This window comes from Doryrhamphus excisus, linkage group LG5 (assembly GCF_037039965.1).
Source record: "Doryrhamphus excisus strain RoL-2023G ecotype Guam linkage group LG5, RoL_Dexc_Guam_v1.1, whole genome shotgun sequence".
NCBI lineage: Eukaryota > Metazoa > Chordata > Actinopteri > Syngnathiformes > Syngnathidae > Doryrhamphus > Doryrhamphus excisus.
This window is the reverse complement of record NC_136361.1, coordinates 19,388,042-19,410,512: the sequence shown is the minus strand read 5'-3', so window position 1 is coordinate 19,410,512 and position 22,471 is coordinate 19,388,042. Positions and strand designations below refer to the sequence as shown.

The window sequence follows — 22,471 nt, the reverse complement described above, 5'->3', positions numbered from 1 at the left end:
AAAATCGTCAACATGTGATGCTTATCTTTTTTAAGGGGCGCTTTGCTGCACCACTATTATTTAGGTCTCAAGCATTTCCTGCTGGATTGGCTAAGGTGGACCCGTGGTAGAGGCAAATTACTGAGCAAATGGTCATTCACTTCAATTATATTCCATTCAGCACTATCAGCCATGACATACAGTGAATGTCCATGGGGACCATCTCCAGTACTGTATTTAGACCACAACAGGGTTGGTGGACCTCATCTCAGTGGAACCTGTTTTTTATAAAAGGTCAGACAAAAACTGAAGCATTTTTTTTTTCCCATGGAGATTGAAAAATATAAAATATAATATATAATATATAATATAATTTTATTTTTTATATATAGAGAGAATAACTATAGTTTTACATGCAGAAAACTGTTGATTTTATTTAGCAGCGATGGTGGACCTCAACTCAGTCTTTTATAAAAGGTCGGACGAAAACAAGCAATTTTGTTTTCCCATGGAGATCGAAAAATATATATATAATATATAATAATATATAATAAAAAATATAATAAAAATTATTTTAAAAATATTTAAAAAATGTTTATATTTTATTTTTTATATATATAGAAAATAACATAATAAAAGAACATAAAATAAGTTTTACATTCAGAAAACTGTTGATTTTATTTAGCAGCCATTCAATAAAAAATCAGTCAGCAAAGCAAAGGGTGCTTTGTTTGGACACTTCATTTTGCGGAACCATGTAGTACAGAACAATCAGACCAGTTTGATATGTGCAAAATTTCCAAGTGTGGGTGAGTGATTAGTGTGCAGGCCACACAGCTAGGAGACCCGGGTTTGATTCCCCGCTCGGGCATGTCTGTGTGGAGTTTGCATGTTCTCCCGGTGCGGTTAATTGGCGACTCCAAATTGTCCATAGTTATGAATGTGAGTGTGAATGGTTGTTTGTCTATATGTGCCCTGTGATTGGCTGGCCACCAGTCCAGGGTGTACCAGCATTCCCGCCACTGTCATTAGGATAAGCGGTACACAACATGGATGGATGAAATTTAGAAATGTAGTTATCATCTCAGCTGAGTTGCTTCTCTTCTTTGCCCCCAGTTCCGATAGCGAGTCTGGCTCCCAGCTGCCATGTGATCAGCTGGTATCCCCCATGGCCCTCGCAGTGTGTACCCGTGTTGACTCCTGCTTTGCCCCGTGGTATGTGCCTTCGCTGGGTGTGTCCCTGCAACTCGCGCAGATCCAAGTTCACCTCTGCCACCACCTAGAACAACTAGGAACAGGTAAGGACTCATTGTACTGAATCCTATTACGGTATTATTTTGTTTGGTTTGTACATCATTTTTATTTACAAGTTAAATCGCTAATCTTCCCTTTTCTGTTTTAAGGGGGACCATGCTAGCTTTTCATGATTTTTATAACCAACATTAAATTGCTTAAACTGCTTATATATAGACTAAATTTGCCCAGTTATGCTTTAAATACAAATGCCACTAAAATGTCTCTCTTCTCACAGCTCCATCGCAAAAGCTGCGGCCCTTCCTGCCAGATAGGAAGATACCCCAGAAACAGGAGTTCATGGTCATTGGTGGTGGGGAGCCACAGATCTTCTTGCGGCAGTGGACCAATGGACCACGTCATTGTCAGGAGTTCAACTTTTCCACCCAGCTGGACTGCAAACTGCTGCAGTATCGGAACCTAACACACATGCAGGTTCTGCAGCCTTGTGTAATCCAGGTAATCCAGTCCAGAATATTAAAGCTGGAGCATCCCTTCTGGTTGTAGAGGTGCAACAAATGTGGTCTCAGCGGGACATCTCCAACATTTTGTCCTTTGTATTCTCTTAAATAAGTGTAATATGTCATATGTAATATGTAATAATAATCATTGCATCCCTGGGAGCACATTAGAGTCACTGCTTTCTTTTCGTTCATTATTTTTTATTATAAGGCTGCACGGTGAGCGAGTGGTTAGCGCGCAGGCCTCGCAGCTTGCAGACACAAGTTCAATTCCACCCTCAGCCATCTCTGTGTGGAGTTTGCATGTTCTCCCCAAATTGCCATAGGTATGAATGTGAGTGTGAATGGTTGTTTGACTTTATGTGCCCTGTGATTGGCTGCAAACCAGTCCAGGGTGTACCCCGCCTCTCGCCCAAAGACAGCTGGGATAGGCTCCAGCACCCTCTGTGACCCTCGCGAGGATAAGCGGTAGAAAATGAATGAATAAAGTTGTAAGTGGGCTGCATGGTGAGGGGTGGTTGGTGCGCAGGCCACACAGCTAGAGACACAAGTTCAATTCCACCCTCAGCCATCTCTGTGTGGAGTTTGCATGTTCTCCCCGTGCATGCACGGGTTTTCTCCGGGTACTCCAGTTTCCTCCCACATTCCAAAAACATGCTAGGTTAATTAGCGACTCCAAATTGTCCATAGGTATGAATGTGAGTGTGAATGGTTGTTTGTCTATATGTGCCCTGTGATTGGCTGGCGACCAGTCCAGGGTGTGCCCCGCCTCTCGACCGAAGACAGCTGGGATTGGCTCCAGCAATCCTCGTGAGGATAAGCAGTAGAAAATGAATGAAATAATTTTTTATTTCAATCTATTCTACCATTTTTTTCAAACTATTGAAATTGTCACTCCAAAGGAAAATAAATGACTCTCTAATTATTACTGAATGTATGGGAAAATATAAAGCCATCAATTGAATCTGCAACTATATATTTCTAATTTAAGTGCAATCTAATTAACTTGTGTGCATTATTCGAGAGCTCTAACTTCATGTTTCTTAATATGATGCATTTCAGGGCCAGGCCACAGCCACCCGCTGTCCCCAAAGCAGCGTTTGGGATGCAAACGTGTTTGTGGATCCGATGTTTGCCACAATCAGTCAGTACGCCATCCACACTTTGGACACCGCTCTTCAAAGCTGGCAACAGGTAATAAAATCATCTGACATTGAAACATCTAACACATGACCGAGCCAGTTTGCGGAAGGTAATCCCAAAACGTGCGTGGTGAAATAGTTTTTTAGTCAATGGTTGAGGTTTCACCTTACTATCGCATCTTATCGCTCCGTTAATGTAAGCGTAACCTAGTTTGTTGTGAATGTGGACTTAGACTTAGACTGTAGTGTGTGCATTGTAGGACTTAAACACATCGGTCCCTCATCTAGTCTCTTTTCTAAACGTTCACCCCTGCCTCTGGTAGCCATGTTTGAATTTCGGCTGAAGAAAATATTGTAAAATTGATGACACCTGCCAAGACTTTTTCTGGCCCGGGTCCTCCACCCTCTTGTCCACCACACATGTTAAGCCACTTGGGGCATTCTGGCTTTGCATGGCTCTGCTCAGCTGTACTGCCTCATTATACCGGCCCCTGGAGATATGAAGTATGCTCACGGTTGTACTTGGAGAAATAATAGCTATGTTTTCTTTTTTTTTTTTTTTTTTAATACAGAAACAGCTGTGATCAAATCAAATACATAGAAACATATTTTAAATTCATTGTTCAGCCAGAAGATTTAGTTTTTTACACCATCAGCCCTGTTGGATGATGGCTCATATTAGATCATTTACCTCATTGGTGCAAGGTTATGATTGCTCCTTTCTGCGAGTTAATTTAGCCATAAATAACCGGCTGTAATGAAAGCTCATAGAGCAGTTCTGAAGTAGTGTTTTGGACATGTTGATATTCATGATGGGCTTTACCTAACTTGCCAAGCATGACTACTAGGTCATTTTGTCTCCCACAGGGATTTTTCGGCTATTCCCTGCGGATTAGTTCATGGAGTTATTGAGTTTCTGTATTGTTTTGATTGGACTAAACAGCAGCAACCTCGGAACCCCTACATAACTACCTCAACCACTTTGCTTAAGGGGGAAACACGCTGTAATTATGAGGTAAATGTGCTGCATGTGGATTTGGTAGTTTTGGAGACGGGGGTAAAGAGAGGCCAATCACACAACATGGGTATTTTTTTTTTTTTTAAACAACCCAAACATAAGACAAACACAGACACACGTAGTCTATACGTCATAAAACGTGATCTTTATTGAAAACCTAATCAGAAACAGTTGGAAATGTTAACAGGCCTGGCTGGTCCCGCCACAACAGAAGGACGTATCTTTACATGTTTAATCATTTTAGTGATTTTCATGGTTCTTGGTGTCAAGGCTGGCATGCGGGCATGTTGTGATGTGGCCTTAAGGGTCACCACTGAACCATGGAGAGAGGATTCCTCAACTACCACACAAGTTAAAGCTAACAACGCATGGTGGTCATACCACCACCACCATGACCAGAACAGCCGTACCACTTCCAGATGCACGGCAATAAAACGTCAGATAGAAAGTACCGCATTCTGCTAAACTTCAGTGCAGTTTTTGTTGCAAATATTTTTTTTATCATGGTTCATGTCCGTCAACTTCATCTGGCCCATATTTTGACGACCTCAGACCCCCTATATTTAAACCTCAAGCTCCATACCTCCATTTTCATTTCTTCAACTTGCTCTCTCCCTCAGCCCCCTAAACCCTGTGGAAGTGGTTTTGGCGGAAAGCCACACAAAGGCCCAGAGTGCTGGCACTGTGTATTTTCTCACAAAATCTTCACAAACTGTTGTATATGCGTGTGAGAAAAGTTTTTTTTTTTTCGTCTTTTGCATACATGAGTAGTTTTAGAAAATACACACACACAATTGACTTTCAAAGCAAAGAAAGTATGTATTTTTTTTAGGGGTATCATAATTTACAATTTGTATTCCAGACATTTTATGGGCATACTTGTATGTGCCCCTTTTGTACGTACTCCTGGTACTGATGAAACAGTATCTGGGTGGATTAGTGAAATCGATACTTGGATTCCTGATGTTTCAACGTTTCACCATGTGCTCTTTAACAACTAAGATGTTTTCTTTTCAAATATTGTTATTTCCTAATATTTAGACGCGTTAAAGTCCTTGAATAAAAAGCATAATGACGTGGACTCTTGTGTTTGTGATGTGGACGCGCCTATCATGTTGCCTCATGAACTGGAGCAGAAAGACGATACCATCAAACAGCGGGATTAGCGATGGCATCTTACAATGGGCAGCAGGAAGTTTGTAAATGGCGGTGGGGAGCATAGATACTGTTCCACTGTAAAACTGGGAAGTGGATTTGAAACCGTAGCAGCTGTCTTATTTCTATTTACCCCCTGTTTTTTTTTTACCTCTCTTTTGCTTTACTTTTATTTGCATATCAGTCGTCATCCATTGTCAAGTGCAATGGTTTAAACTTCCGCATCCGTTTTCAATAACCTCAACAATATCGAGGCCTTAAACGTGTTCAGCAGTCAAACTTTGAGCTTTTATTGCTAGGGTCTTATAACAACCCGTGTGCCGTTTTAAAAGTATACAGCAGAATTGGGTCTGTCTTTTTTGGAGCAGTTGGGTAGCAGTGAAGAAGCTGTTTGAAATACAGATGGATGTACCTCAAAAGGCAGGGGGGGGGGGTGCGGAGGGGTGTGCAAGAGAGTGAGATATCCCATCAGGGCCCAAGACACTTTGGAAGGAGTTCAAATAAAATGATAAATTGTGCACATTAGTTTACCCTGGAGGTCTGTTTTCTTTCATGAAAGTGATGTATGAGTGCACGGCATCCATGTGTGACACAATTTCAGTATGATTTTCCCATTTTATCCATGGAAAATGGATCAGACTAAGAACTAATAGTTGAATATTATGATGCTTCCACTTTGTGTAACTCTATATTCTATGCATAAAGATAATACAAAAGACAGGTGCACATAATAAAGCTGTTAGTTGCAATTCCTTGACCTTTGAGAAATATTTTTACAGCCATATAACGGTGACCTAAAACTTACCGAGAAAGGAAAAGTTTAAGTATAAAGGAAAAAACTTGTTGCTCATTTGGCCAGATGTGCAAAAAGTTCCTGAAGAGAAGAACCGAAAATGTACTTGAAGTTCAGCTGAGGCGGCTCCAGCCTGGTTAGCTGACAGGCTGTGATTTGTTTCACCCCCCTACTGAGGTTGTCTTGCTCCCACAGATGATATCACCTCAATCTCCTACTGGCTCGCAGCTGACCTGGCAGGATCGACACTTTTTAGATCAGGAACACGTACACGCCATGGCATTGTTGGAGATGTTCTCACACACGGCTCACAATAACACGCATAAGACGTCTTAGAGCGTTTTAGCTTCTGTCACCTTTTTAATTAATGAATCCATCTGACCGTAGCTCCTACTGTTTATTCACAGAATGGAAACCCAGAGGCCGAGGAACTAGTTTACAGCCACTATGTCATCTGTAATGATACCCAGGAGACTCTGCGCTTCGGCCAGGTGGATACAGATGAGAATGTGCTCCTGGCCAGCCTCCACAGCCACCAGTACAGCTGGAGATCTCACAAATCTCCCCAGGTAACACACACACACACACACACACACACACATCGCGGAACGACTGGGAAGTACCTGACAGCCCAAAGCTTTATGGCTCGGTATGGTTTGTTAAAGTATGGACGTAGACTCCATGTCAACACCCACCTCATGATTTTGGATGACAGTAGAGCACACGATTAGTACAATCAGTGTCATTATGATTTAGGTGTATTAATGATGTAAGGAATGAACATTTTATTTTTTTTGATAGATTATGGGACAAATGGACATTTTTTTTCTGCTTTCATATTAAATTAATTCATTCATTTTTTTACCGCTTTTCCTCACGAGGGTGGCAGGGGGTGCTGGAGTCTATCCCAGCTGTCTTCGGGCGAGAGGCGGGGTACACCCTGGAGTGGTCGCCAGCCAATCACAGGGCACATATAGACAAACAACCATTCACACTCACATTCATACCTATGGACAATTAACCTAGCATGTTTGGAGAAAACCCACGCGGGGGAGAACATGCAAACTCCACACAGAGATGGCCGAGGGTGGTATTGAACTTGGGTTTCCTAGCTGTGACGTCTGCGCGCAAACCACTCACCACCTCATGAGAGTTGCGGGGGTGCTGGAGCCTATCCCAGTTGTTTTCGGGCGAGAGGCGGGGTACACCCTGGACTGGTCGCCAGCCAATCGAGGGTGGAATCAAATTGAGCTAGGTCTCCTAGCTGTGAGGTCTGCGCGCTAACCACTCGACCACCGTGTAGCCCTTCATATTAAATTGAAATGGCAAAAAGATCTTTTTGGAAGGAATTAATGATGAAAACCAATGTAACAAAGTATCTAAAAGACACATAATAATCAGAAAATCAAAATGATTTTTCATGATGATGTTTCCACAGAGTGGTGCAATTTCTTTAATCTCCTGATCTGAATTGGTTCTACCACAAAAGGCAACATTTTTGGTCCTTTTCATTTCTTCCCTGTGTTGAATGCAAATTCATATTTTCCATTGACAAGGTAGCCTGGTTCACAAGATAAATAAAATGTTTTTATTTTTATTTTTATTTTTATTTTTATTTTTATTTTTATTTTTATTTTTATTTTTATTTTTATTTTTATTTTTATTTTTATTTTTATTTTAAAAAAAATGGGAAAATGTGCACACAATCCAAAACAGAACACAATCATGCTGCTTGGTGGAAAAAAAAAAAAAGTGTTATTTGACTGTTTCTAGTGGCGTGACAGTGCTGGTAAAGGAGATTGATTATATTTAACCCTTTGTGGTTTTGAGGTTAGCGGTGGGTTGGTCGGCCGTTTGAGGCGCACGCATGTGTCGTCATTAAACACGTTTCAAGAACCCATGTACTCAATGACAAGTGTGAGAAAGTCAAACCTGAGAAAAGACATGGCCGTAATTACTTTGCAGTAAGTCAAGTTGTATTAATCATTGACTGCGGTTAATCTGTGCTCTTACTTCAGCCTCTCCAACGTACAGATACACACACACACACACACACACACACACACACACGGGAAGTTGCAATCTTCAATGTCTGAAATGAGTCAAAATGACCTCTGTATCTTCAGGATGTGTCCACAAACATTGACAGACGGAGCCAAATGTCATTATGAATGATGCGCTTGTGTCATATATTATCTTATCATGTGTTTGTGATACAGTATATTAAATGTGTTCTCAAGATGAGCATGATTTGTGAAAGTAGATAAATAAGTAACGAGTGCGACTTGGCCAAAACAATCAGCTAACTTATTAAGCCTTATGATAAATGTGTGGCAATATGTCTGCCTCAGCACGCACACGTAATTACTTTCAAGGGTTACACAAATAACACAACTGATAAAAGAATTGTTTTAATAGTTGCTCATAGGTATGTTGTTGCTCTTGCACATCATTTCCCGAATCAGTGATTGCGTTATTTTTGCTTGAGCCCATCACATACCCCCTTCTCATCATTTAGTATTCCACTTCAAGCAACAGATAAACACTCATTTCCTCATATTTTGTATTTCACCACTAGAATGAAGTCATGATGCCGTTACTTAATTCATACAGTACAAGTATCATAAAGCTTTTACCAATATATTGTGTTTTTCTCGCAAAGAAACAAACACATACTTCCAGTTTTATCCATAAAAACAATAATGTCCGTGTCACATTCCCATTTCTTTATGGACATTTTCACTGCGCTTGAGGCTTGAAGACATCAGCCTGTCCTCATGGCTGTGGTATGATGTCTGTGTCCCAGCTGACCGGTCCCACAGGCACACAAGCTTTAATTGTGTGCAGTAAAATATGTCCCCATTCTTTCTCTCTCTCGCTCTCTCCAGATCTGCAGATAACTTATTAGATATATGATTGACCTACGAAAATGCGTACAAATTCAAATGCATCCAGAAAAGTCCAGAATTTAATTAGTAGAGAGAGTACAGAGATCTGTTATGATCGAGCGGTACAGGTGGGCCTCGGTTAATAAAGTTTTATGTTATGAGATTCCCATAAATGAATTAAAATGAACATATGGTCCTTAAACACAACTCACTTGAATCCCGGTTATAGCGCTCGCCAGCGGAAGGATACGTCCTGTGTACAGCATAAGAATGCAGTGTGTGCTACATGCCGTGCAGAAGAATACAGTGTATGCCTGGATGGATAATAATAATATAATAATAATATAGAGAGTATTGTGGTAAAAGTGTTTGTCCCCCCTTGTAAGTTGGTTTCAACAAATAGATTCTTCTTCAGGATTTTTTTGGTAGACAGCAGAATCCATTGTTTCATTTATCACAGTCTTCCAGGTACTGATGCAGCAAAACAGCCTCAGACCATCATGCTACCACCACCATATTTTGCTGTTGGTGTGTTGTTCTTTTTGTGTTAATTTTACGCCAGATGTAATGAGACACAAAGTTTAACTTTTGTCTTGTCAGACTATTATTGTATTTTTTGTTTTTGTTCAGTTGTGGTTTTTGTCTTGAAACTGAATTCTTATGTTCATGAAGTTTTTGTGGATGTTCTTGAACTTCTTGGATTAGTCTTTGCTGTGCTCCTGGGGTGATTTGTGTTGGCTAGCCACTCCTGGGAAGGTTCATCACTGTTCCATGTTTTTGCCATTTGTGAATAGCGGCTCTCACTGTGGTTTGCTGGAGTCCCAAAGCTTTAGAAATGCTGAGACGATACTCAGCAGTGCAAAAATTGAACTATTTACCACACCTGCTGGTACTTCATAGATGCAGTTATAAAGAATAAGAAGATAAATTCCCAGGAATGAACAGTCTAACTCTTTGTACTTGCATGCATGTTCATGCACGTGTGTAAAGGAGGCATATGATTCAAAGCAGTCGAACCAGAGAACCCTTCCAATGATGTTGACATACCTTTGAATGTCTGTCACTCCTCTCTCAAGAAAGGCTCAAGCAAACTGTTTTCTCAGTGAAACATGAAACTCCACTCAGGTCACGATCCTACTCAAGGCTCTTGTGTTTTTTGTTGTTTTTTTTTTTCTTTTACCCCCTGCTTCTTCTGCCAATCCTAGCCATACGTTAGCAGTCATGTTCTTAAGGCCGACTATCACTTGACCCTGAATCAAATCCTTACTCACACCTACACAATGTGATAAAATGTTTCCTACAGCCTGGAGACCGTCAAGCCATGCATACCTTCACACTCCAAGCATTTAGCAGCCAAGACAATGTACTGTATATTTATACTATGTTGTATCATACACTATGAGCCATCTGCATTGAGGTGAATTGAAAAAGTGATTAACAACATCCATTAAAAAGTCATCATTGTGTCCTGCTACACATATTTTTTATATTTATAAGCACATAACATCAATTCTTCTCACCCCACCCTGTTGTTTTTCAAGACTGCCGTGTGGTGTGGATATTTGAAATATCTGGCTACTCAGTACAGGAAACAGCCTAGCTGATGGAAATCCTTGTGGTTCTTGCGGTTAAGTCAGGAGAGGGGTGTAAAAAGCCCTCGGGATTTTGGACTTTTAAGGGCCGACAAGGAATCATCAGAATTTGAATAAGGAGTCATTTGCTCCAGCAAAAGGGCTTCTATGGTTGACTCGTTATAGTGATTGCGGCGCAAAAGCCTATGTTTCATATTTAGAGCGATTGAGCAATAGTGGTCGTTGGTTTAATTCCCAGACTGACCTTATAAACCTACGTGGGAGAAGTCAGAGCTTGTAGGTTTCTTTGAGTAAAGGCCCTTAACCCCAAACCGCTCTACTGTAGTGTAGCTGCTGCTGCTTTGGCCCAAGGATTAGAAGTGGTTTTACTGGGCAGCTTCCAGGTGGGATTAACTGTTTTGACATAAATAGAACATTGCTGTCTTTTAACCCTACAACATGTACATAATACAGCTGAGCCGCGGTTTTTGAACACACCAGTTTTTGTATGGATCGGTTTTCACCATAAAAATGTACACTTTTACACAAAAATTCGGCCTACCTCAGCATTGCTTGTTTATTCAGCCATCTTGGATCACACAACTCTCACATCAATTGTTTACACAATACTACGGCATACTGTAAGGCACATTTATTTGTAAAAAAAATGAATAAATGGTTAGGATAAATGTCTTTAAAATGTCAGAAAATAAAAAATTGTTTGCATTTAAGAGACATATTTTCCTTTGTGCAACCAATCTTTTAAACCGCAATGCACTTTATTCGTTAGATTCTGACCACAAATTCTACAGCCAAGACTTCATTCAATTCAATACAATGAGGACTGGCAGTTTCTTGTATTTGCCACCCCCTTTTTCTTTTCTATCTCAGTCCTCCGAAGTCCCTCTCATCACGTTCTACCAGTCCAATATTTACATGGGAGGGTTGTTTTTCTCCCTCTGATTTGCTGTGAGATTGTGTTATGACTCCACGGTGTGTATCAGATGGGCCATTGTTCTGTCACGGTTCTTCATAAGTGTATATATGTTTATATGTTGAAGTAATTCAACCCTGTGGCGTTTGGCCCACCAAAAGTTTCCTATCTCTTAGACGCAGTGTAATAATTCAATAATTCACGTTGATGAGCGTTGAACTTTGAGGAGCTGGGGTTTTTGTGCTTGGTAATTTTTTAAACATGTCAATGTGTTAGCATTTTTTTTTTACAATGAAAGGATCAAAATATTTATTCTTCTTGCCAAATCCTTGGCCTTGAATGGACAACAAAGAATCGTAAGCGTGTTTGGGAAGCAGAACCGTTTCTGGTCAAACTCCACATGACAAAAGTCCTGTTAATGATTCTGTGACTAAAGATATGTCTTGCCAGCTCAGCAAATGAAAGCGTGCTATGATGTCAGCATCACAATAATGTCTCTCACTGTGACTGATGTCTTTTGATTTGAATTAACTCATATCTTTTCTTTTAGCAGCCTTGTCGTTACTTTTTAAACACGGTCACGTAGGTTTAGAGGATTTGTATGTGTTGCTGGTTGACTGCTGGTTTTGTTTGATTTTTATTATTTTATTTTTTCTGACATTTTCTGACAGATAAGTAGAGTTAAATGAGCCAAGATAAATACAAATTAGTCTAATTGGCCTACTGTTCAATTGTGACCCCACTATGAGGATGCTGGTGAACATTGTGGACCTTTGGGTTATTCTTTGGTTCAGCACCACGGACAGCACATTAGATCGCTGTGACCTGTCCCTCCTTTGATTGATATTGCCATAGTGGCCTCTCTTGTTGTTCAATGTAGTCAGTAAGTGGATATTACTGCGGCCAAGAAAGCTCATCATACTTCAAAAGCGACAGCAACACTGAAAACGCCGAAGCACGATTGCAAATTGGCACAACAAAAGTCACCGAAAATGAAAATACATCAAATCAGAAACAGACAACAGTGTGACTATTATTGACATGGATTTACAATAGAGGGGATGTTGCTTCATATTTTGTTTATAATTACCGGTACACACAGTACGGTTATGGTTAGAAGTTTACTTACAGTCATCACAAGAATGATTTGGGCATTTGAGACATTTTTTTCGAGGTTGTAGTGACTTACAACTTTTCATTCATTCATTCATTTTCTTCTGCTTATCCTCATGAGGGTCGCAGGGGTGCTGGAGCCTATCCCAGCTGTCTTCGGACAAGAGGCGGGGTACACCCTGGACTGGTCGCCAGCCAATCACAGGGCACATGTAGACAAACAACCATTCACACTCACATTCATACCTATGGACAATTTGGAGTCGCCAATTAACCTAGCATGTTTTTGGAATGTGGGAGGAAACCGGATTATCCGAGGAAACCCACGCATGCACGGGGAGAACACGCAAACTCCACACAGAGATGGCCGAGGGTGGAATTGAACTCGGGTCTCTTAGCTGTGAGGTCTGCGCGCTAACCACTCGACTGTCGTGCAGCCTACTTACAACTTTAATGTTTTCAAAAACAAATACTAAACATTCATTCATTAATTTATTTCCGCTTATCCTCAGGAGGGTTGCAGGGGTGCTGGAGCCTATCCCAGCTGTCTTCGGACAAGAGGCGGGTGTATGCTGGAGCCTATCCCAGCTGTCTTCGGACAAGAGGCGGGATACACCCTGGACTGGTGGCCAGCCAATCACAGGGCACATAATATAATTGAACTCGGGTCTCTTAGCTGTGAGGTCTGCGCGCTAACCACTCGAACACCGTGCAGCCCACTTACAACTTTAATATTTTCAAAAACAAAAACTAAACAAGAACTCAAATTTACACAAGTTCAAAAGTATACGTACAGGTTCAAATATATGTATATGTACTCATATAAATACTTGGCCAAATGTCTTTCACCTTGATCATCTTCAAGTTCCTCGGACTTTCCCATTGTTTGGGAGTATTGGCCCTTCCGCTGACATCATTCTATGCTGCCAAAGAGGCACTAACAGCTGCAGTCAATCGTGGTCACAAACAAGAAGTTAATGTTCTAAAGAAAGACTAAAATGACATTTGCTGTTGACAGTTTGTCATGTGATCAGTGTGAAGTACATGACTATGAAGGGCCAAGCAGTGGATAGCAATCCCAGTGGTCAGTACTGTGCGTGCATTGTGTAAGTTTGTGTCTAGACAGTAGTTTGTTTTTGTATTTTTGGCCTTGTTTCATTAGTGTTGCCGCCCTCGGTATCTATGGGATATGTGAGCACTTGCAAACCAAATGAGGTAGTGGCTGTCTGTTTACCGCAAAGTAGATCATCACCGCTTTGACTGAGTAAAAACTGACCGCCTTTTCCAGTAATCCTTGTCGCTAATAATTTTATCCCGGGATAAAATTAAACAACATTGGCACTAGATGTGACAGTGACCTATGAAAGAATCTGCTTGTTTGATTGACTCATGGGTTATTATTACCATTTGAGGCGGGTGCTTCTCAGAAGTTTGCAGCATTTCTGAATATGTCAGTTCCATGTTTGGGTTATGCATTTATCTTCCATAGCAACCACAAAAGCTGGGTCATGTAATAACAATGTGATGATGCTGTGTATGGTCCCACTTGTGTCTGAGTCAACTTTTATCACTAATTTGACCCTTACATATTTTGGTTGAAAAGGTCATCATGTGTTCTTCTTTCAACAAACTGTAAGTACTAAGGTATTTGTTATATAAGGTAAAAAAATGACACATACAGACTTTAAACGCAATAAACTGAGATGATGATAGTTGATAGGATTTCATTACAGTTCATATTAGAGCCACTCAATAAAACCATGATATTCATGTTTTCTGCCCCCCGCCCCCTCCCAATATTCAAGTTTAAATAATGAACCAGGAAAAGACCAAACTTTTATTCAAGATGTATTTTATAATTTCTATATGACAATAACACAACAATTCATTCATTTATTTATTCATTTTTTGCCGCTTATCCTCACGAGGGTCGCAGGGGGTGCTGGAGCCTATCCCAGCTGTCTTCATGCGACAGGCGGGATACACCCTGGACTGGTCGCCAGCCAATCACAGGGCACATATAGACAAACAACCATTCACACTCACATTCATACCTATGGACAATTTGGAGTCGCTAATTAACCTAGCATGTTTTTGGAATGTGGGAGGAAACCGGAGTACCCGGAGAAAACCCACGCGTGCACGGGGAGAACATGCAAACTCCACATAGAGATGGCCGAGGGTGGAATTGAACTCAGGTCTCCTTCGTGTGAGGTCTGCGCGCTAACCACTCGAACACCGTGCAGCCCACTTACAACTTTAATGTTTTCAGAAACAAAAACTAAACATTCACTCATTCGTTCATTTTCTACCGCTTTTCCTCACGAGGGTGGCGGGGGTGCTGGAGCCTATCCCAGCTGTCTTCGGACAAGAGGCGGGGTACACTCTGGACTGGTCGCCAGCCAATCACAGGGCACATATAGACAAACAACCATTCACACTCACATTCCGGAGGAAACCGGAGTCCCCGGAAAAAAAAAAACATGCATGCACGGGGAGAACATGCAAACTCCACACAGAGAACACAACAATTACAACCTATAATAAAAGCCTCCTCACAGTCCATAATGTTTTCTCTTGGTAGAATAAATTGGATGTGAGTGCAAGGGCCGGTCTAATCCTTGGGCCTAAAGCCACCACATGTGGTCCGCTAACTTTTTTTTTTTTTTTTTTTTTTTTACTCTGTCACAAAAGTTGTATAAGTCAGAAAGAGGCAAAACAGCTTTGTATTTTTAATTCTTGTTGTCTTACGTGTCCGATGTGTTTATGTTATTGGCGTTTTCTTGTTTTTCATTGCTCGCAGTCAAAGCAGTGATGACTTACAACAAAAAACGCACTTTGTGTTTGAAGTTAAGAGTACACGCTCTTATTATGACGTCTGTCTCAAAGGTCAAGTTGAGGCACAGAGAGGAGGGGAGGGATGGCGAGGTTAAAGAAGAGAAAAAGTGTTGAAATACTAAAGCAGTCCTCACAGATGGTGCTGAGGCACAGCTCGGGCTTCCAGTAAGTGTACAGTACTACTAAAATATTTGGACTATAATTAACTTCAGTCCGGTACTTCTTCACGACTCCCTGAGACTGAAACTAATACTAATACAGGCTTTAAGTCGACTCCATTTCATCTAAGGGTCCTTTATTATAACGTGCAGGCTTCTTTAAAGAATTACATAGTAGTTCTCCACCCTGAGGCTTTATCTTCACCTCCATCACCTGGTTGTTTACACCACTTTGCCACGTTCCTTGTGATCAAGGAGATCTAAGAAATTATGTCACTTATATTCAGCCGACAGGAAGGAGAAACGGTCTCAAAGAAAGTGAATTCAGGCTTTGATTAAGAATGTTATTGTAAAGAAATCTGCCTTCAAACAGTGAGGAACCAGTGCGGTGGGGAGAAACATAGAAGGTCTTGACCAGGGCTCCCCCATGCTCTCTGACCTGAGAAGAAATTTGTTTTTCTTTTAAAAAAAAAAAAGACTGGCTAAAAGTTCAGCACATTAAAGCGATGTGTAAATCTTTAAAAATACTTCAAAAAGACTCCTTGGTGTTTTAGTCTGGTTGCTTCTCCTCTGGGACGATATAGTGAAGCCAGACATCCACCTCATGTTTGTCTCTCTCCCTTCTCTCTTTTTCTCTTCTTTCTCTTTTTCTCTTCTTGTCTGTCTCTTTCCATGCTTCTATTTATCGCTCTTTTGTTCACTTCCTGTGGTTAACGTGTTCAAATCAATCATTTTCTAAAGGCACAGAAAAATAGAAAAGAAAGGATGATGGCTTATACAGAAATAAAGAATAACTGACATTGTATAATGAGCAAAATAAAAGCAAAATTAATAGATTACATTTTGTATTGAATGGACTCCTATAGAGCAGCTACACACAATAACCGGCGAACAACTCTTCCGAGATATTCTAGATTCCTGCACCTCTTTCCACAGTGTTTCCATGGATTTCCTGCCTTCTCCCCATACGGTGTGTTTAATTTATTCCATCCCCGACCCTCCTTTAGGTACACACACTCCGCTGTGATTGGTCACTCGTAGGTTTGCATTGACTGAGTGCAGGCAATCTGCAGCCCACATAAGGAAGTCTGGCTCGCATTGAATTAATAGAACTTGATGTTAGAAAAAAATCTGTAAAACCTCATTATCTGATGCTTTGATGTTTTTTTTTTTAAAAAAAACTTTTCTAATAAAAAATTATAAAATAAATTTAAAATTTAATAAAAATTAAATAAATAAATAAAAACATAAATTGTATTAGGAAAGCAGGAAGTGAACAAATGTAACAGTTACTGATTGTAAAAGTACCAGATGGAGGGGTAGGATTGAATAAGCTTTGCTTCTTCCTACTCCTTTTGGACATGTGGAACTGTGAACTGATTATGTGATGCATTCAATTGTAATCTGATGCATGTTCAAATGAAATAAAACCATTACTTTACTCACAAAGTGCAAAAAAAAGCAGCATTCAGAGTGGAGTTGCCGTCCTCATGGATATTACCATATTGTGACCCGTAGTTCAAGGAATTATATAAAACGGTTGGAAAATAAATTTGTCCAGCATCTGTTTCTTGTCCTCCCGCCTCTGTTTGTTTACCCCAAGGCACACAGAGAGAGGTGTGCTCCATTTTGAAGTGACGGATATGAGGCCGACATGCTCGAGAGCCAAACTATCTGAATCCGATTTAGACGTGTGCAGAACAGACCCCGTCCGCTATCCATCGCTCATCGCCGCCACAATTAGCTTCCACATCAGCTGTTTTCCTCCATCCAGTTTATTGTGTACGTCCTTCTATTTTTGCACAGCAGCAGCAGGACTTTTCTGCACCGGTAAACAGGAACTTTGTGTTTGTCTCCGCAGCAAAATCTTCTAAACACAGAATCTTGTTGTTTATGTGCCTTATGCTTAGCAATAAATAAAGGAAAAAGCGATTACCCTCTGATGTTAAGTGTGCCTCTGTGTCTTGTTTTTGTGTATGTCGCCCTCGCTGTTCCATGCTGCAGCTGCTGCACATCTGCATTGAAGGATGGGGTAACTGGCGCTGGTCTGAGGCCTTCAATGTGGACAACGTCGGGACCCTGATCAGGACCATTGAGGACAAAGGCCGCACAGCGTCACTCATTATCAAAGTGGAGCAACTTAACGGTGTCCAGAAGCAGGTAAAAAAATAAATTATACAATATACATAAGATACAACAAAGATGTTATAATACAGTGAAGATGTTTCTATGTGTTCCCTTTACCAGGTAATAATCTGCGGACGCCAAATATTATGCAGTTACCTGACGGAGGACATTGAAGTGCGGCTGGCCCAGCACTATGTCGGCCCTAACGGTCAGACGGTGGTCAGAGAACACTGCGAGTGCCTGGAGGCAGGAGCTAAGTTGCCATCCTACGTTCTGGAGGACGCAGAACTGACAGAGCTGTGTGTGAGGGCCAGAGGAGATGACGACTGGTCCCAGGATGTGCAGCTAGAGAGGAAGGAAGTGGGCACCAGCAGCTCTATTGTTCAGGTACGCCGTGACATATTGTACTTTCCATAGTACACATTAGATTACCATGACCGGGTTGAATTCAGAAAAAGTACCTTTAAGGTCAAAAACAAACCTTTTCATGACTAGTTTGGGATTTCTAAACACTTGAAGTAGAACTAAACCTTTATTAGTTGCACAAACAATGATTTAAGTAATATTTCAAGATTCTTAATTGTAAAACTACTGGAAAAAATAAGTGAACTATGGTTAATATGGCAACTCTTGTGTATTCTTAAATTTCCCTAGCCATGGTAGGGTAGGGTTTGATACTGTGTAGAAGTGTACTATACAATAATAAGCCCCTACTGTATACCCGTTTCTGACGGTTTATATATATAATCGCAGAAGTGCTCTTACCGTGTCGCTCCTCCTTTGAAAATGCCAACCAGATAAATACACATATATTCTACCACCGGCTGCACAGTGGACGAGTGGTTAGCGCACAGGCCTCACAGCTGAGAGATTCGAACACTATATTGACACTTACTATGGTACCCATTATGTCATTGGATGGTCATATCACCTCGTACTTCGGTACGTGACAAAAAAAAAAAAAAACTTGAACTATATTAGGAAAGCAGGAAGTGAACAAATGTCCCTCCAGATGGAGGGGTAGGATTTAATAAGCTTTGCTTTCTCCTACTCCTTTTGGACATGTGGAACTGTGAACTGATTATGTGATGCATTCAATTGCAATCTGATGCATGTTCAAATGAAATAATAAAACCATTACCATATCTTCATCTCACACCTATTTGTCGCTGGTGACTGGACCACCAACTGTGACCAGATCATCTTCTCTTGGGTGGCCACTCTGGCATAAGACTTGATAACAAACCGTCATAGTCTGTTGGCCAAAGATGTTGAGAAGTAAATAATAGAGTTTATGCTCCGTATCGCTAAGCATAAACAGGAAACGCTCACTGATATGCGGGCATGAGGAGATCCTTTGAAAGCACTTTCACACCAGCTGATGACTTCCTCCTCCTTCTTGTATTCTTTGTTTTACTTGTTGTCAAGCCTTTGTTTGTGGCTTTGCTTGTATTTTTGCTGCTATATGAGCATCGTACTTTTAACAGCTTGCATTTCTGCCCCCCCCCAGCTGACTCGTCTCCAAACTCTGCTGTTATCTTTTCTCCGCACATCAGACATTCATTCCACATATGGATGGTTGGATCCAAATAAGAGAGTTGTCTAGTAGCTGAATCTTTAGATCTCGCTTTTCTTCTCCGTTAACTATTTCCCTCTGCCTCGTCTGTCACGCGCTTTAATCGCTTATTAGCTCCATTCTCTGGCAACCTGCTCATCGTCTTGTTCGTTCATCTACAGTAATGTATTTTAATTAAGACATTTAATTTCTATTATTTATGGATCATTTTTTCAATACCTGTGTGAATGATCGTAAGGCCCAAAGCGACATCTTCTAGTCAGCAACCCCCTCTCCCATACTGTCTGTCTTTCTTCTTTCTCATTTATACACCCTTTCTGCTCTTTCTACATTCTTTTTCTGGATAATAAATACTTATATAATAAAATAAAATAATAATACAATAATAATAAATAAACAATAATAATAAATATAAATAATAATATTTATTATTAAATAGTAATAATTAAACTAAACTAAAATGTATTTTATTTTATTTTATTTAAAGGTAATTAAATTATTATTAGAATTATAATTTAATTAATTATAATTAATTAAATTATAATTAATTAATAAATATAAATTAATTTTAAAAAAGACTAAATCTTTCTATTCCTGCACTGGGAGCGGGTTCTCTTGAGTTCAGCATCTTGTACGGGCCTTGCAAATACAGGAATTACTGCTGTTGTGGGGGCAGCACATGGGACACAGCAGGACCAAATAATGGCAAGACTGCTTCAGATATGTGTATTGTGCATACTGTTGCCGTATACTAGAAGAAAACAGTACTTGATAAGATGTAAATATGTCATTTTGTGCCAATGTGCACCATTTGCTGTCACACATTGTAAAGTAAAGTGTGTCATTTATGGGTAAACAAAACACAAACAGTGCAAAAATTAAAAATGAGTCTTCATGCTTTTCAGGCATGCCATAAATAAATAAATAAACCGAACACATTTAAAATCAAAGCATGCGTCTGCCCGGCAGCAACACAGCAATAACACGACATATCACTGAGGAAACATACATTCCATCAGTGACGTCTGGAACAAAGACAAGTGAAGTGTTCTTGATGAAACCCATTCTTTTCAGCTTTTGGGAAGCAATGAAGTCACCACATCCCCCAGTCAAGTCCAAAATGGCACATGGCCCACTAATTCTTTTTTGGTCTTCTATTAAGGTGCCGTGTTCTGATGGATCTTTACTCTTCGTGTGGTGTAATCTCATCACTATTGAACCGAATTCCCATATGCAACAAAGAGTGGTGAGTGTCCTGGATTTACTTTTTGCATATGGTAATGAAAGATTAAATACTATAATGGCATTTTTAGTCTTCTTGTCCTTATAATCTATAAATAACCTCTGATATGATGTCATGCATCTTTGTAACATACAATTGTCTTATTTCAGGTTGCGTTTAGTCCACTGTTTGTCATGAGGAGCCATTTACCGGACCCGATAATCATCCATATAGAGAAGAGGAGCCTAGGACTACGAGAGAGCCAGCTGGTACCAGGGAAGGGTCACCAGGAGCCCCTGTTCAACACCGAGGCAGACCTTACCCACCATCTCACGTTCCAGGCCAGGTGAGAAACAAATACAAAATCTCAATAAGGATGAATAAAACCCATATCGCAAACAAAATTATCAGCAGTCTTCATGTTCCTTCTCATTTTGGTAATGGTAATGGTTTTATTTCATTTGAACATGCATCAGATTACAATTGAATGCATCACATAATCAGTTCACAGTTCCACATGTCCAAAAGGAGTAGGAAGAAGCAAAGCTTATTAAATCCTACCCCTCCGTCTGGTACTTTTACGATCAGTAACTGTTACATTTGTTCACTTCCTGCTTTCCATAATACAGTTTAAGGTTTTTTTTGTGTTTTTTTTTTTTAATAATGTACCTCGTACCAAAGTACGAGGTGATATGACCATCCAATGCCATAATGGGTACCATAGTAAGTGTCAATATAGTGATATGTATAGCACATCATGACTGGTTCAAGACTCTTCATCCTTGTATTTAGCAAACATCAACTGCTTGTATTGTTTCTTGAATTGGCTCATCGTTGTGCATTGTTTGAGGGTCTTACTCAATCCATTCCATAGTTTGATTCCACATACTGAAATGCTATGGCTTTTTATTTTTGGTCCGACTATTGTTGTAAAAGCCAGTCTGACAGCCGGTTTTTCTCTGGCTTGCAATGTTTCGATCTTGTGTAGTTGGAGAGCCACTTACTTAAAAAAAAAAAAAAAATGCTCATAGCATATTTTGAGTTTAGTAAGCCAATTTCCCCTTATTTCAGACATGCAGGAAGTCAGCTTGGCAGCAGAAATACAACTCCAATTCCAGCATGTCAGGTCAAACTGTAATTACCCCTAATTTCGATGGAGACTCTAACAGAGAGCAGGTTTTTGGACCTACCTGTGGTTTTTATTTGTGTATGTGTTTGGAGAAGATGTATGTATCTTGAGTAGATGTTTTCCATGTTGTTTCTGTGTGTGTGGTCTACTGTTATTTACTAGGTTTGCGCTATGTGCCAGTGTTGGTTTGAGAGTTATTAGCCGGCCTCACATTTGTAGCGTCGTAGGTTTTTCTGCGATGAATCTACATTTGCTTGTAAAATAATTGTCATGTATGTATAATTCATCTGAAGTTTATATGATGCAATAACATTAGTCGATATATCACTATGGTACCTCATGTGTCATGTCACGCATATATATATATATATATATATATATAAATGGCAGATGCTTTGACTTTCAGTAACATTAGTGTTAGTGTAAGTCGAGAAATGACTACCACATGTATAGCTGCTCCTACCGTATTTGTCATCTGTGCATGCATAAACTGCCGTGTTATAGGAATACATGGAGGGAATTTCATTCTTTATGGTAGCAACTACTGATGAGTTGAATAAACAGTAAACACTGAGCGTAATTGACTCCTGACAGAATTTTTTTTGGTTTAGATATCTGGTCACAAAGTTTGTTTTGATTACACTGGCCCTGTAAGAACCACATAGAAATACCGTAGTGACTGGGAATATATTTAGCTCCTAATGTTGTAGATAAGCCTGAAAAACAATAAAAAAGAATGCATCTCGGTCTTGTTCTTCTGGGGTTTGCAACCACAATATCCCTTGTGTTTACACAGTGTCCCCTGCATAAACCGTGTCTCACCACACGCTTCCATTCTGCACTCTTGTACCCCCCGACTCAATCCATGCTTGGTTACTTTCCAGCCTTATAAATGCACTCACCAGAAGCCACAAGTGGGAATGTACCTTTACACACACACATATATATATACACATATACCGTATATGTGCCTTTAAACCCCAAGGATGGATTCAATTTTGAATGTTCACTGGTCAACGGCTCATCTTTCCTTCCTGTAATTACACATAGTTGTGGGCTGTAATGGACAGGGCT

The 22,471-nt window shown here is 40.2% G+C and overlaps 1 protein-coding gene across 5 annotated transcripts in view; it reads left to right on the top strand.

The window, feature by feature from the left end:
• The window catches only part of vps13b (vacuolar protein sorting 13 homolog B), a 266,755-nt gene that overhangs the window by 221,703 nt on the left and 22,581 nt on the right, over nucleotides 1-22,471 (top strand). For 4 of the 5 annotated variants that reach the window (XR_013627420.1, XM_058053559.2, XM_058053556.2 and 1 more), the window contains 8 exons: nucleotides 1,096-1,277; nucleotides 1,511-1,731; nucleotides 2,796-2,927; nucleotides 6,249-6,410; nucleotides 17,348-17,503; nucleotides 17,591-17,857; nucleotides 20,209-20,292; nucleotides 20,439-20,614. Coding sequence is in view for 4 of the 5 variants with exons in the window: in XM_058053559.2 (XP_057909542.2) it covers nucleotides 1,096-1,277; nucleotides 1,511-1,731; nucleotides 2,796-2,927; nucleotides 6,249-6,410; nucleotides 17,348-17,503; nucleotides 17,591-17,857; nucleotides 20,209-20,292; nucleotides 20,439-20,614 (1,380 nt within the window). In the remaining variant the exon portion in view is untranslated. Of the gene's footprint in view, nucleotides 1-1,095; nucleotides 1,278-1,510; nucleotides 1,732-2,795; nucleotides 2,928-6,248; nucleotides 6,411-17,347; nucleotides 17,504-17,590; nucleotides 17,858-20,208; nucleotides 20,293-20,438; nucleotides 20,615-21,339; nucleotides 21,747-22,471 lie in introns of those variants that run through there. The other variant, XM_058053562.2, reaches the window with a different exon arrangement.